The 14,630-nt window shown below is 37.4% G+C and overlaps 1 protein-coding gene across 1 annotated transcript in view; it reads left to right on the top strand.

Annotated features, from left to right (window-relative positions):
* The window catches only part of LOC121235759 (alpha-glucosidase 2), a 34,517-nt gene extending 22,376 nt beyond the window's left edge, over positions 1 to 12,141 (top strand). The window contains exons 20-23 of the mRNA XM_041132148.1: positions 457 to 559; positions 1,998 to 2,171; positions 2,523 to 2,668; positions 11,807 to 12,141. Coding sequence (XP_040988082.1) covers positions 457 to 559; positions 1,998 to 2,171; positions 2,523 to 2,668; positions 11,807 to 12,000 — 617 coding nt within the window. The 3' untranslated portion in view covers positions 12,001 to 12,141. The remainder of the gene's footprint in view (positions 1 to 456; positions 560 to 1,997; positions 2,172 to 2,522; positions 2,669 to 11,806) is intronic.
* The last annotated feature ends 2,489 nt before the right edge of the window (positions 12,142 to 14,630 follow it).

The following is a 14,630-nucleotide window of genomic DNA, read 5'->3' as shown; positions in this document are numbered from 1 at the left end:
CATTCACCACCCTCCCATAGATGGGTTAACGAAGACGCTCTTTGCCTGTCTGTATTTACAAATTGGTATTATTCACTGCTGTAGCTCCTATAAAGTTTTCTGGTCAACAAGGCTTTATCTGATTTTTCGAGGAAAGAATATATTGAGCCTTTCCTATATGTGTTTGTGGCGAGGTGCCACATTGCATGTAATTGTTCTTATGCTCCCGAAAGGCCCTTGCAAAAATAAGATCAAGCTAATTTGATATTTTGGTTTAGTTTTAACATGGGGCTTGATTGCCACCCTTTCTAGTCTACTAAGTTGCGACTGAGTCTTATTTATGAGGATTTTTTAATAATGTTAGGAGCTGCTGCATTAGTATTATTTTCTTCAGAAAATAACATAATATACTATTGTGATGTGCATTATCTTCTCTTTATGGTTTGTATTTTGTTTCTTTATGTATCATGGATGAAGGTATGCAATGGCTCCACAGCAGGGTTGATATCAATGGATATGAAGAATATAGCGGCACTGAGTTCCGCTCTGCTGGATGTTCTGAGGAATACAGTGTCATCGAGTGAGTTTATTCAGTACTAGTCTTTATTGGAGAAGCATAAGTTTAACAGAGGGATTCACTCCAAAGTTTTTACAACTGGCTGATGTATGAGGCAACTGTTAATTTTTACATCTAATTAACCTTTTGTCTACCTGCTCTTTTTATTGTTTCTTCTAGGCCCCAAGAGTGGGGAGAATATTTGAAGTAGATGACAAGCTTTTTAGTGGTTTTGCATTCACCATCTCACCTTTGGTGTCTAAAGACTTTCTAACCAAAAAATAAGGACAGTTCGTGATAATGTTTAAAGGCACTGTACACTTATAATTACACAAGGTAGCCTGCTTGTGTCATGCGGTTAAAATATGTTAGTGTAGGATCTTCGACTTGTATCTAGCCCATCAAGATCAGATCCATGTTCCTTTGAGCAGATTTAAATTTCCTTCCCTTGGATTTAGGATCTTTAGCATTGATATCACTTGTGCAATGGATGAAGCTTAGACATGGATATGGCTCAGAAAGGTGTCAGCTTCTTAACAGAGGTTTTAAGAAGAATTTATAGAAAGAAAACCTATTACAGCAAGAAAGGCAACAAGTTTGACATTGGAATTATGGATAGTATCAACATCAATTTTGGCGGTATTGGATGTCTCTTGGAGATCATGAGGGGAACTCTTTATTCTCCCACCTTCTCTTTTCTCCTTGAGATCCATGGATATAGGTTATATAGTCACGAGCAGATGTTATTACTTTCAGAAGGGCTCAAAACCTTTGCCATGGGCCTGTCCAACCTGTTAATTGACAGGTATTCTTTCATGTATTCAGTGGGTGAAATAAAATTTTGGTTATTGGGCATTGTGGTGTTAGAATGCATGAGATTCTAGATTGCATTAGTGCACCTGTGAAGAGAAGTCATTGTGTGGCAATCAAGTACTTAATAAAAATATAGTGATTTCAGCAACACTCTCTGGTGAATTCTTGTTCTTATAATTAAGTCTAACATGTTATCGGGGTTAATGTTTTGGCTGGTAAGATGATCATATCATAAGGTTTGACCTCAGTATTTCTTCTGTTCAAAAGGTGATTTTTTTGGGTTCAACTGTGGGAAGGGAGGGATTTTTTGGGCAAAGAGTGGTAACCTTATCTTGAGGTTTACTTGGGGAAAGAAAAATGTAGCCACTTCAGTATTGTTTGTTTCAGAGACCTGCGGTCATTTGCTGATCTGCTTTACTGCTCTGTTTAAGTATAAACAAAATTCAGATGTTTGTGAGTTTCACCTCATGTTTTTTAGCATTAAAATATTTTTGGCATAAAGAAGGAGAAAACACTCTTCTTCTTTTCTTCCTTTTTTTTACAGCTGCCTGAAATGGAGGAATGTTGGGAATAGCATTATTGCTTATTCTTCTATTTTATTTTTTCGCTCTTTGGGTAATTGTATTCTCTATGTTCTCTTTCCTTGTAGGCGTAATCTTGAGCATGCAGGAGAGGATGAATCAATTATGTTAGAATGTGATATTAGTGGTGGATTGATTATTCAACGGAAAATATACATTCCAAAGAAGAATCCGAAGATTTTCCAAATTGACTCTAGCATTATTGCTCGTAAAGTTGGTGCTGGTTCTGGTGGGTTTTCAAGGTTTGCTCCAAAAACTACGCTCTCTTCACCTTCTTTCTTTTCTCTTCCTTAATTATTATCGTGCATTACTGAGATGGAAAAAGTTAATTATTACAATTTTATGATGAAATTTGCAATCTATTCTTGATTGGCTTATAAGCAGCAGTAATAAAAAAGGTGTCTTTGATTTCAGGTTATCTAGTTACTTTCCTACCAAACTGACGACTTTGTAGATGGGAAAGCTTTTGATGCATTTATTATCTTCTATATTCTTATGGTTCTAACTTTGTGTCGTCTCTATGTTTTTCTAATATGCATTTTATTTCTTTCTGAAATGTATGCATAACCCTTGGTTATGCTTGTGTGCTGCAGACTTGTGTGCTTAAGAGTACACCCAATGTTCACCCTCTTGCACCCTACAGAATCTTTTGTGTCATTCACTTCCATTGACGGGACAAAGCATGAAGTGTGGCCAGAATCTGGGGAGCAGTTTTATGAAGGGAATCAACTACCTAATGGTAAGATTTTTTGTTCTTACCTGCCAAAAATCTTCATTGACATCATGGTGGAAGTTATTTCGCTGTGATGGGAATATAAAAAAACTCTTGGGTAACCAAGAAATTGAGGACACCCAAAGATGAACTTGGGCCCTCTATATTTTTCTGTCATCCTTCTAGATCTGGTGGAGTGACTTCTATCTATTCTTTAAAAAATAGCCCAAACTAGCCCTAAGCGTGCTTTACTTTATAATATTGTCATTTATTGTCCTTCCAGTCAATAACAATTTTCCAAGAGGCAGGAGACAATAAGAAATTAAAAATGCACATCGTGAAAAATGGGAAATTAATGCTTTAAGTAAAAAAATATCTGTTGTTCGCTAATTCCTCTTCTTTTTTCTTAATGTATTCAATATGTTAAAACTATCAAATTATGCTCAAGCTTTTAAATGAACAAATAAACAATTATGTCTTTGGCATCCTAGAATTGTTATGCTGCAGTTACTTTATAGGTGGAAATGTTAACTATGAAAAAAAAGGAACTTTATAGGTGGAAATGTTGCAGCTGGGATGTCCAAGACCAAATGTGAAACTTTGAGGAACTTCTTTATTTCCTTTTGATTGCAACCCATTTTTTGCCTTCAAAAATTGAAATTTCTTTGACTTTCAATTATTTGTTTGCTTTTGCATTGTGACCTCCTTGGTAATGGCTTCTTTTTGTTGTCCTTTAATATTTGTCTTCTTTGAGGGGGTCCAAGTCACACGACCCCTGGCTTCCTTCTGATGGAAAAAAATTGTTTCCTCCCTCACTTTCTTTATGGAGCTATATTGTCAAAGTAATAGGACTTGATGAAAGGATGTAATTACTAGTTTGTTGGATGTGGTTATGCCGGTATCTAATATGAAAGAGGCTAGTGCTTGAAGAGGGAACAACTAGAGTCACATTGGCTACTTAGTTCTGTCAAATTGGTCTGAATGCCCTTTCCATAGGGTTTCCTTTCATTATGTAGAAGAGATTTACATAATGAATGCCAGATTTCCAGCGCCTAAATGCTATACAAGGTAAGTATTTCCAACCTATTTACAACCTAATTCTCTGCTTTGTACAATCTAGATATCAAGGAAAACATCCCTAAAATAGTACAAATAAAATCCCTAAATTATCTCCGTAACATCCCCCTCAAATTGATGCTAGTAGATCAAGAAACATCAATTTGTCAACCAAGAACTGATGCCGGTGCCGAGAAAGAGCTTTAGTGAAGATGTCTGCAGTTTGATGTTCGGTGGAAATGTGAGGAAGAGTAATCACATGTCTGTCAAAGGATTCACGTATGGAATGACAATCAACTTCAATATGTTTGGTACGCTCATGGAAGATAGGATTAGCAGCGATCTGAATAGCACTGGTATTATCAGCATGAAGAGGAGTGGAATGAAGTTGAGGAAAACCAAGTTCACCCAATAACCCACGAAGCCATGTGATCTCAGAGCAGGCGGAAGACATAGCACGATATTCAGACTCAGTGGAGGACTTGGAAACTCTGTCTTGCTTCTTACTCTTGCAAGAAATGAGTGCATTGCCTAAAAGCATGCACCAGCCTGTAACAGAGTGACGAGTATCCGCACATCCGGCCCAGTCAGCGTCACTATACCCCACCAATTGTAAGGAAGATTCCTTAGGAAAGAACAACCCGCAGGTAGAGGTGCCCTTCATATATCGGATAATGTGGAGGACAGCGGCTAGGTGAACGTGTCGAGGGGCTTGCATAAATTGACTGACCTGCTCACAGCAAAAGAAATGTCAGGACGAGTAATCGTCAAGTAGTTCAAACTCCCAACGAGTTGCCGATATAAGGATGGATCTGATAAAAGCTCGCCTTCCTTTTGACGAAGCTTAAGATTTACGTCCAAGAGAGTAAGAACAGAATTACCCAATTGAAGGCCAGCTAATGAAATTACTTCCTCCGTGTATTTGTGCTGATGTAACAATGTACCAATCGAAGTAATCTGCACCTCAAGGCCAAGAAAGTACTGCAAGGGACCAAGATCTTTCATGTGAAAGGAAGCCTTGAGATGCTGTTGTAATTGCTTAATTAACTCAGTATCAGAGCCAGTAATCACAATGTCGTCAACATATTCTAGAAGCAATACAATTCTTGCAGAAGTCTTGCGAAGAAATAGAGAGGAATCAAACTGACTCTGAGTAAAGTGAAAAGCAAGCAGAGTAGAGCGAAATTTATCAAACCATGCACGCGGAGCCTATTTCAGCCCATATAAGGATCGGCGTAGCCGACAAACCTCTGAGGAAGGTGTAGTAAACATGCCAGAAGGTGGAGACATAGATTTCTTCTTTCAAATCCCCATGTAGAAAAACATTCTTCACTTCCATCTGCCGAAGAGACCACCCCTGCGACGCAGCAAGTGCCAAGATAGTCCGTATAGTAGTCATTTTGGCAACATGTGCAAATGTCTCTTCATAATCAATGCCATACTCCTGCTGGTTCACAAGGGCCACGAGACAGGCCTTATATCAGTCCAGTGAGCCATCAGACCGAAACTTGACTGAGTATACCCATTTACAACCAATAGGTTTTACACCAGGGGGACAAGTCACAAGATCCCAAGTGTGATTGTCTTGAAGAGCATGGATTTCTTCTTGCATGGCCTGTTGCCAACATGTTTCGGTGGCTGCCTGAGTATAAGAGCGAGGAACAGTCGAGAGTGGTAGTAAGTGAGGTATGAGAAAAATCATACCTATTTGGTGAATGTGTAACTCGGGTGGAGTGCCCAGGAAGCGTAGAATCAGATGACAGATCAGTGTCTGGAAGAGGCGTTGAAGGAGGATGTCTATGATACGCCACACCTGGTTTAAATCGCTCAATAGAAGAAGACACATCATCAAAAGCGGGTAGAAGGGTAATAGAAGGATCAGAAATAACCTAAGAATGAAAGAAATATTGATTTTCCAAGAAAATCACATTCCGGGAGATCCAGAATTTGTTCGCATGAGCATCATAACAAACAAATCCTTTTTGAGTAGGGCTATATCCCATAAAAGCACACGTGACAGACTAGGCAACAAGCTTGTGACGATCAACAGGTGGCAGATGAACAAAACAAACACACCCAAAAGTATGAAAGGATTGATACTCAGGAGATATGCCAAATAATTGAAAATAGGGAGAATCATAATTTAGAGTGATAGTAGGCAAATGATTGATCAAATAAACAACAGTAGATAAAGCTTCTACCTAGAACTTAGAAGGTACAGACGAATCAATCAGCAAAGTATGAACGACATCTAAGAGATGACGATTCTTACGCTCAGCGACTCCATTTTGTTGAGGGGTATAGGGACAAGAACGCTGGGAAATGATCCCCTTTTTGCTGAAGATAAGTCTGAAAGGAATGAGACATGTATTCCCCCCTGAGTCGGAGCGTAACGTTTTGATACTAGTACTGAACAGTGTCTCGACAAGCGCAACAAATTTTTGAAAAACAGAGAACACGTCAGCTTTAGAACGAAGAAAATAGATCCAAGTAAATCGATTATAATCATCGATAAACGTCACAAAATAACGATACTGACCATGAGAAATAATAGAACTGACACCCCAAACATTAGTAAGCACAATCTCAAAGCAAGTAGAAGCATGACTACCATGCACAGGAAAAGGTAATGTTTTACTTTTACCAAGACGAAAAGTAGCACAATCAAAAGATACAGAAGATGAAGAAAATGAATCTTTATTGCCCAAAAAATCATATTTCAAAAGATGAGTCAAGACAACAGAATTAGGATGATCCAATTTCTTATGCCATACTTCATTATTATTGGCAGTAGCCGTACAAGCAAAAGAAACAACATTAGAAAGAGAAAACTGTAAAGGAAATAGACGTCCCACTTTAGGCCCCTTCGCGATCACCATCCCCGGCACCTGATCCTGCACAAGACAACCACCACGAGAGAAATGAACATTACAGTTATTATCCACCAATTGTCCAACAGAAATCAAATTGGTAGATAATCCAGGAGAGACAAAAACATTTCAAAATGAAGAACCTAAAGTACCAACAACAGTAATAGGAAGTGTACTGCCATCAGCAATCTGAATAGTTTGCGTGCCTCCATACTTACGAACACCATGGAGACCCGTCGTACTACCAGTCATATGATTAGAGGCCTAAAGCCGTAAAAGCAGACACAATCATCTGTTGGACCATGGCAAGTGTGAGAACAGAGGACTCAAAGCTTACAGTGGGGGCGCAGAAGAAGACGAGGACTGAACAACAGATTGAAAGGCTTGGGATTGGCGATTCTGTGGCTGCACGCGACAGTCTTTGATGAGATGACCCTCTTTCTTGCAATAGTTACAAACTTTCTTCGGACAATTGCGAGCAATGTGACCGAACTCCTTGCAACTGAAACACTGCAACTTGTTCCTCCCTCTCCCTTGTGCTGCATATACTACATTCACAGCCTCAGAAAAGACCTTCTCAGAAGTCATACCCATCTGAGTTGATAATCGTTGTTCCTCACGCAATAATTCTCCCAAGCAAATATCCAAGGAAGGAACCAGATTACGGTTCAATAAACCGGCTCGAACAGGCTCAAATTCATGTCGAAACTTCATAAAAAATTGATCGCGTTGACTCTCAGCATGAACCACACTTGAAGAGCCGCGAGAGCTGCGGTGGGAACCTTAGCATGAACAATAGCAGAATACTCGCTCCAAATATTAATAAAGCCAGGATAAAATTGCTCAATGGCCAAATTACCTTGAGTGTAATTGCTAATTTCCAATTCCAATTGGAATTTCCGAGCGCTGTGGTCTTGGTGATAAATACGATGCAAATAGTCCCACATAGCTTGAGTCGTAGTGAAACACTGAAGATTGGTGACAAGATGAGGCTCAATCATTCCCAATAGCCAAGAGATCACCTTAGCATCCTTGACCTCCCATTGGGCAAGTTCCTTTTCATCAGTGGGAACTCGAACAGAGCTATCAATATGATTTGATAATTCTTTCCCTTTCAAGAACATTTTAAATTGAAATTGCCACGTAGGAAAATTCTTTTCAGTAAATCGAACAATAGAATTGTCAAGAGACATGATGAAAATCACTGGAAAATAGGAATAAGTCCAACCAGAAAATTGCAAATAGTCACGACAAAAAAACACCAGAAGAATCGGCAAGCCCAAACAGAGAAAGCCCATGAGAGATACTTGCCCAAAACTGAGAGACACTACAGAAAGCCCACGAGCGAATCAACACGCCCAAATAGACACAGCAAGAAGTCCACGAGGAAAGCTTGCCCACGAGAAAATCCCATCGTCAGCCACACTAGGAGGAGTCAAAGCTGTCGACCACAGAAACGGCCGATCACCACTTAGCTACCCACAGAAATGGCCGACCACTTCATAGCCACCCACAAACGCTGTCAGCCACCACAGAAAGTGTCAACGGGCACAAAGACAGACTCGCAACTCCCAAAGAACGCGACAGCCACCAACGTGATGAGCTCACCAGTTGGACCCCCACAGATGTGCGAGAAAACACTCCGGGAACACCACGAGCTCAGAAACACGCCATCGTGCAAGAACAAAGAAAAAAAAATTCTTATCGCCGCGACTCAGAAAACTCTCAAAGATTAAGATCACTGAGAAACAATAATCAGAGTAGGGGCTCTGGTACCATGTCAAATTGGTCTGAATGCCCTTTCCATAGGGTTTCCTTTCATTATATAGAAGAGATTTACAAAATGAATGCCAGATTTCTAGCGCCTAAATGCTATACAAGGTATTTCCAACCTCTTTACAGCCTAATTCTCTGCTTTGTACAATCTAGATATCAAGGAAAACATCCCTAAAATAGTACAAATCAAATCCTTAAATTATCTTCGTAACAAGTTCCACTACAGAGTTGAGGGTGTAGAATTGGTAAAAGCTAAAATGGTAAGGGCCAACAAAATTAAATTAGAGGTTGGATTTTAAAGTGGGAATTTGTTGAGGGCTGGAAGTGTCAGACTTATGGGCTTACTGTGATGCTTCTAGTCAGAAAAATAGAGAAGGGCAGGACCTAGCTTGGTTCTAGGGTTTCTAGTATTTTTTTCCTCATGTCTGAATGTTTCACACATTCATGCAAACGTCCGTAGAAAAATTCCTGAAGCGTTTGCTAAGGCTACGTCTGCATTCGTAGGAAAATTGCTAAAACCCTACATGACTAAAGCACTAAAGTTCCAGACTTTAAATTAAATGAAACAATTTGTAAAAAGCATTAAATGAGCAGCCTATAAAACAACTTGAGAACCAAACAACATAAAACTCCCAACAATCAAGCTATCTAGGTATATCCCAGGTGGGGCTTGCAGCATAATCACATTCCCAATTAATATCTATGGTTTAGATTTTTTTTTTTTATAAGTAAGAGATAAATATTATATATATGAATGAAGTAGACATAGATCTTGTACACAGGAAGTATACAGAAGGACCCCTAATTACATTCTAAAAGCGATAAATTAAAGACAATAAATCATGAACATTATCCCCATGCAATACAATAGCGGAAAACCAGCACATTAAAGTGTGGAGAAAAAAATTCTTCAACTCGGCCAATGTGCGTTCCTTATCTTCGAAGCATCACGCATTCCTTTCTGTCCAAATACACCACATAATGCACAACGGAATCATCTTCCACACTGCAACCACTGGATAACAGCCTTGCTTTCTCCAACAACCCAACAAATCCACCACCCTCATAGGCATAACCCAAGCAACATCAACCCTTTGAAAAGTCTCATCCCACAACATCCTAGTTACATCACAGTGTAATAAGAGGTGGTCCACAGATTTTCCATTCTTTTTTCACATGTAACACCAATCCATCACTACACATCTTCTCTTCCTCAAATTGTCCGTGGTTAATATCTTCCCAAAAGCAGCATTCCAAACAAAAAAAGTTACTTTAGAAGGCACGCGAGTCCTCCAAATATTCTTCCAGGGGAACGGAGTATGCTCTTATGTTGTCAAGATGTTATAATACGACTTCACTGTACATATCTTATGATCATAAGACCTCCACGTCAATCTATCTCTCTGTGCCTTATAAGTCCCCATAGAATATAGTAGGCTAAAAAAATCTGAAACAATAGATAATTCCCAGTCATGGAAATCCCTAATAAAAAGAATGTTCCACTGATGCGCACCATGAGAAAATGACCGCACATCCGCCACTGAAGCCTCCCTATTACCTGCAATGCGATATAGAGCTGGAAAAGCCCTTTCCAATGCTTGATCTCCACACTACAAGTCCCTCAAAAAACTGATTTGATTGCCCTCACCAACAACAAAGGGAATTTGATTTACAAAACGTGGCCACCCCTTCCTTATAAATTTTCATACATCCACACCATACCCCCTCTCACTTCGTTAGAGCACCAACCACCCCCAGCGACACCATATCTAGCATCAATAATTTCCTTCCACAATGATCCCTCCTCCAAATGATATCTCTAAAGCCATTTCCCCAATAAAGTTTTATTAAAAGTTCTCAAATTACACAGTCCCAACCCCCCCTTCTCAACTGGGACACATACTATCTTCCATCTCATCAGATGAAATTTATTCTCTTCCTCCATGCCTCCCCATAAGAACGCCCTAAAAAGTTTCTTCATCCTGTTCACCACCCCTATAGGCATAGGAAACAACGATAAAAAATATGTAGGAAGGTTAGTGAGAGTACTCTTGATGAGAGTGAGGCGGCCCCCTTTCGATAAATACATTCGTTTCCAACTAGCCAACCTTTTCTGTACCTTCTCCACCATCCCATTCCAAATAGCTCTATTCTTGAAAGCTACTTTCAACGGAAGGCCCAGATATTTCATTGGAAAAGAGGACACCTTACAATCCAGCAGGCTTGCTAACCTACGGATATTAGAAACCTCACCCACAGGAACCATCTTAGACTTGCCAAGATTCACCTTAAGCCCTGACACTGCTTCAAAACAAAGTAACAGTGCTCGTAGAGTTTGTATCTGGCTAGTATTTGCTTCACAAAAGACTAAGGTATCATCTGCAAAAAGAAGGTGTGAGATGATAGTAGTGCTACCAGAACAATTACCCACCTGAAAACCAGATAAGAAACCTCCCCCAACGGCCGCCTGCACCATCCTACTTAAAGCCTCTATAACTATAACTATAACAAATAGAAGAGAAGATAGAGGTTCTCCCTGCCGCAAACCCCTCGAACTATCAAAAAAGCCAACGGTTGTGCCATTAACTAGAATTGAGAACCGTGCAGTTGAAATACAATGGTGCATCCATGAAATCCTCCTAACCCCAAAACCGCACCTCTCAAGCAGGTATAAGAGAAATTTCCAATTCACATGATCATAAGCTTTCTCCATATCAAGCTTACAAAGAACACCAGAAACACCCTCCCGCAGTCTGTGGTCCAAGCACTCATTTGCAATGAGTACCGAATCAAGAATTTGTCTCCCACGAACAAAAGCGTTCTAGGACTTAGACATTAGAATTTGGATTCCAATGTCTCTTTTAAACCATCCTTACTAGGTGTCCCAAAATCAATTTAGTTATGGTCAATTACATAGATCTAGATATAATTAGATAGGTAATAAGAAACATAAATACATGTAAAAACGAGTCAATTACATGGACCTAGATATGTGAAGGTAATGTAATTAGAAACCTAACTATATTTCCCAAGAATATCTTTGCACATCATAGCCTCTAAAATATTAATCCAAGTACACGTAAAGCCTAAAGGAGAGATCTGAACAACCAAAGTGGAGCATTGATTGGGGGGATGTAAGGCTATGGATAACCTCTCTCTGAAAACCGATGATTTGGTTATATGATTGCCCATTTATCTTTTTTGATAGTTAGTGCAAAATGAAGCATACATGCAAAATAGTATGTTAAAATACCCACAAAACATATAAAGCAAATGAAGAACATGACAGAAACTGTGGTGAGTTAGCAAACCAACTTGATCAAACTACACCTAAATTATTTCACCATTTTAACATAGTTTGTAGAAATTATTTTCAGCAAGATCATCTTGTAACCTTTTGAAACTTTATTGTATGTTTTGCCTACTCATTGATCAAGTTAATTTCCATTGGCTTCTTATGCAGGGGAATGGGTGCTCATTGATAAATGTGTCGGCTTGGGGCTAGTCAATCGGTTTAATGTGAATGAGGTTTTCAAGTGTCTCATCCACTGGGGGACAGGGACAGTAAATTTGGAGCTTTGGTCGGAAGATAGACCTGTTTCAAAGCAATCTCCTCTCAGCATCTCCCATGAGTATGAGGTGATAGAAATCCCATAGGTGAAATCTGATGTGGGGGGACCATGGGCTTAGGTCTCTGTTTAAAGATTCTAAACTGTATCTCTTAATGAGCTTGAAATTTAACCTGCATCCACTTAATCAAATATCTTATAATATCCTTATTTTCATCTTTTTTAGCAATTGGTCAAAGTGGCAAACCTCATATCCTTTCTTTAGTAGAACTGAAGATATCTTTATATTTGCTTGTGTTGTTCTGAAAATAGTTTTCAAAAACTGTCCGGAGAACTTACAAATTTGTTTCTAAATATTTTTATTTTCGTGGATTGAAAACAAGTAGATATTAATCCCCCTTTTTTTTTTTTGGAAAACAGGTCGTCAGTGTAAGTTGTCCATAACACACGCACATTATGTATTTGTGTATGGTTTTATCTTTTTTCTCATTTCAAAAATGAAAAATTGTTAAAATGAACCAAAAATTCCCCAAGTATTATTCTTCAAAAAAAAGGATAAAATCAGATTTTTAAACAGCGTCAATTACTGCTAATTATTGTTGAAATGTTACAGTTAGTGCTGATTGAAATGCAAGTTCAACTGTTTTAATTATTTTTATCCATCACTGCATACTGAGCACACAAATTCAACAGCCTTCTTGTTAGTTGGAGAAGAAATCAAATCCAGCTCACATCTTAACTCTCAAGGCTACGTTTGGATGTTGTGATAATATCAGATTGAGCTATGAAATAGTAGTGAAAAAGTAGTGTATAATTTATTAATAGTAGTAAACTGTTTATGAATAGTAGTGAAGTAGTCTGAGATTCTTCAACTTACCAAACACAGCTAAATCTCGTCGATTCTATGTCCAAAGTAAAGTATATTAATTATTTGTTTTTGAGCCACTTGCTAATTGATGATTAAACTTTTGTATGAGAAGATATTGGGAGGACAGTAGATTTGGTTTTAGAGAGGATGGAGTAGATCTGATTATGGAGCTGAAGTAATTGAGTGCTGATGGCTGAGAGAAAATATGGGTGGAACAGCTTTGGCTAAAAAATATAAATTATACAGAATTAAAAAGAAAGAAAAATGATACTAATGAAGAAAAGTGGAAATGATTTCTTTTTCACTGGTGCTGCAATAGTCCAAAAAACTGTTTGGGTAAGGAGTTCATTCAACGCCTAGATATTAGCATACATTCTTTAAGCCTAGATATTAGCATACATTCTTTAAATCTAGTGACCATTTTTTATGATATCATGGCCTCTCTCGTATGCTAGGAATCCCATATATGACGGGACAACCAAACATTGATGCTACGGAAATGCCAAAGAATGTATTTCTAAAACAAAGTCATCTCTTAACAAAGCTTATATGAAGAGATGTTTTCGATGCTCGTTAGATCATTGAAGGTTCTTTTATCTTATTTTTTAATATATATAATTAAAATTTATTTTTTTATTTTACGTATTGATTTTTATAATATATCGTACATTAATTTATATTTTTTTCTTTATATAATTTAAATATTATATTTTTTAATTTTTTTATTCCTTTTAAAAATTTGCTCTAACTACCAATGATATTCTCATATATTTTGATATTTATAATATGTTCTTATAAAAAATGTCATATAATTTTGTCATATTTCAGATAAATCCAAATTTATAAGTCAAATTAAAATTAAAATTTATTCAAAATATATATATATGTATATAAGATGTTATATTATGAGGATATTTATATTCGTTTCTGATAATTGTGAAAGAATTATTATATAATATTATGTGTGTTGTTAAGTATGAATCTATGTTATTTAACTTCAATAAACTTCAATAAATATATAGCGAAATTAAGAACCTATGACAATTGAATTAGTAGTTAAATATCACGCAGATGAATCATGACATTGGGTTAGGACCTGTCATTTAAGCATACGCACGTAATCTGCATAAAATACACAGAGGCACTTTTGTGAAATAAGGTGAACTTTGAATATGGGAGAAAAAGTATAAGAAGAGAGAAATTAATTAAAAAATGTTTGCATTTGTGTACAGTACACACTACATGTAACAGTAATACTGTATAAATCTGGAAAATAGAGATGAAATATATCATCTGTTAGACGACACTTTTGGACTAATTTCCTTCAAATTTTACAGAAATATGGATTTTACAAAATCCATTGTGAATGCTCTAGGAGTTTAGAATTGCGTAAATTGTGATTACATTTTGTTTGATTGACAATGTACATATTCCTTTTGAGATATTGATGCAATATGGTACAAAGTTTAACTTTTGTCATATGACATGATCGGTACAAAAACACACATAAATTGGCTCACTCACTTGTGTAATTGCCTTTGACACTTTGGACAACAAATACAAATGAGACTAAGTGCCTCTATCATACAAGTATGAAGAGTATATAATGTTGAAAAAAAAAATTATTCAGCAATTCTACACCACATATCTGCTTTTATTTTTTTATCTTTTTATTTTTTTCATTTAACATGTGTGTGGTATAGGGCTACTGAGTAGAATAACTCAATGTTAAAAGTTATCATATTAGGAATTGAGTAGACTAAAATATGTTCAGTGTTTCGATATGGTCATACACCATATCATAAAAAAAAAAAAAAAAAAAACAGTCCCATATATTTCTTACTTAATGT

This window comes from Juglans microcarpa x Juglans regia, chromosome 6D, assembly GCF_004785595.1.
Source record: "Juglans microcarpa x Juglans regia isolate MS1-56 chromosome 6D, Jm3101_v1.0, whole genome shotgun sequence".
Lineage (NCBI taxonomy): Eukaryota > Viridiplantae > Streptophyta > Magnoliopsida > Fagales > Juglandaceae > Juglans > Juglans microcarpa x Juglans regia.
Note: the sequence above shows the minus strand (reverse complement) of the source record. Positions and strands in the feature narration are given on the sequence as shown.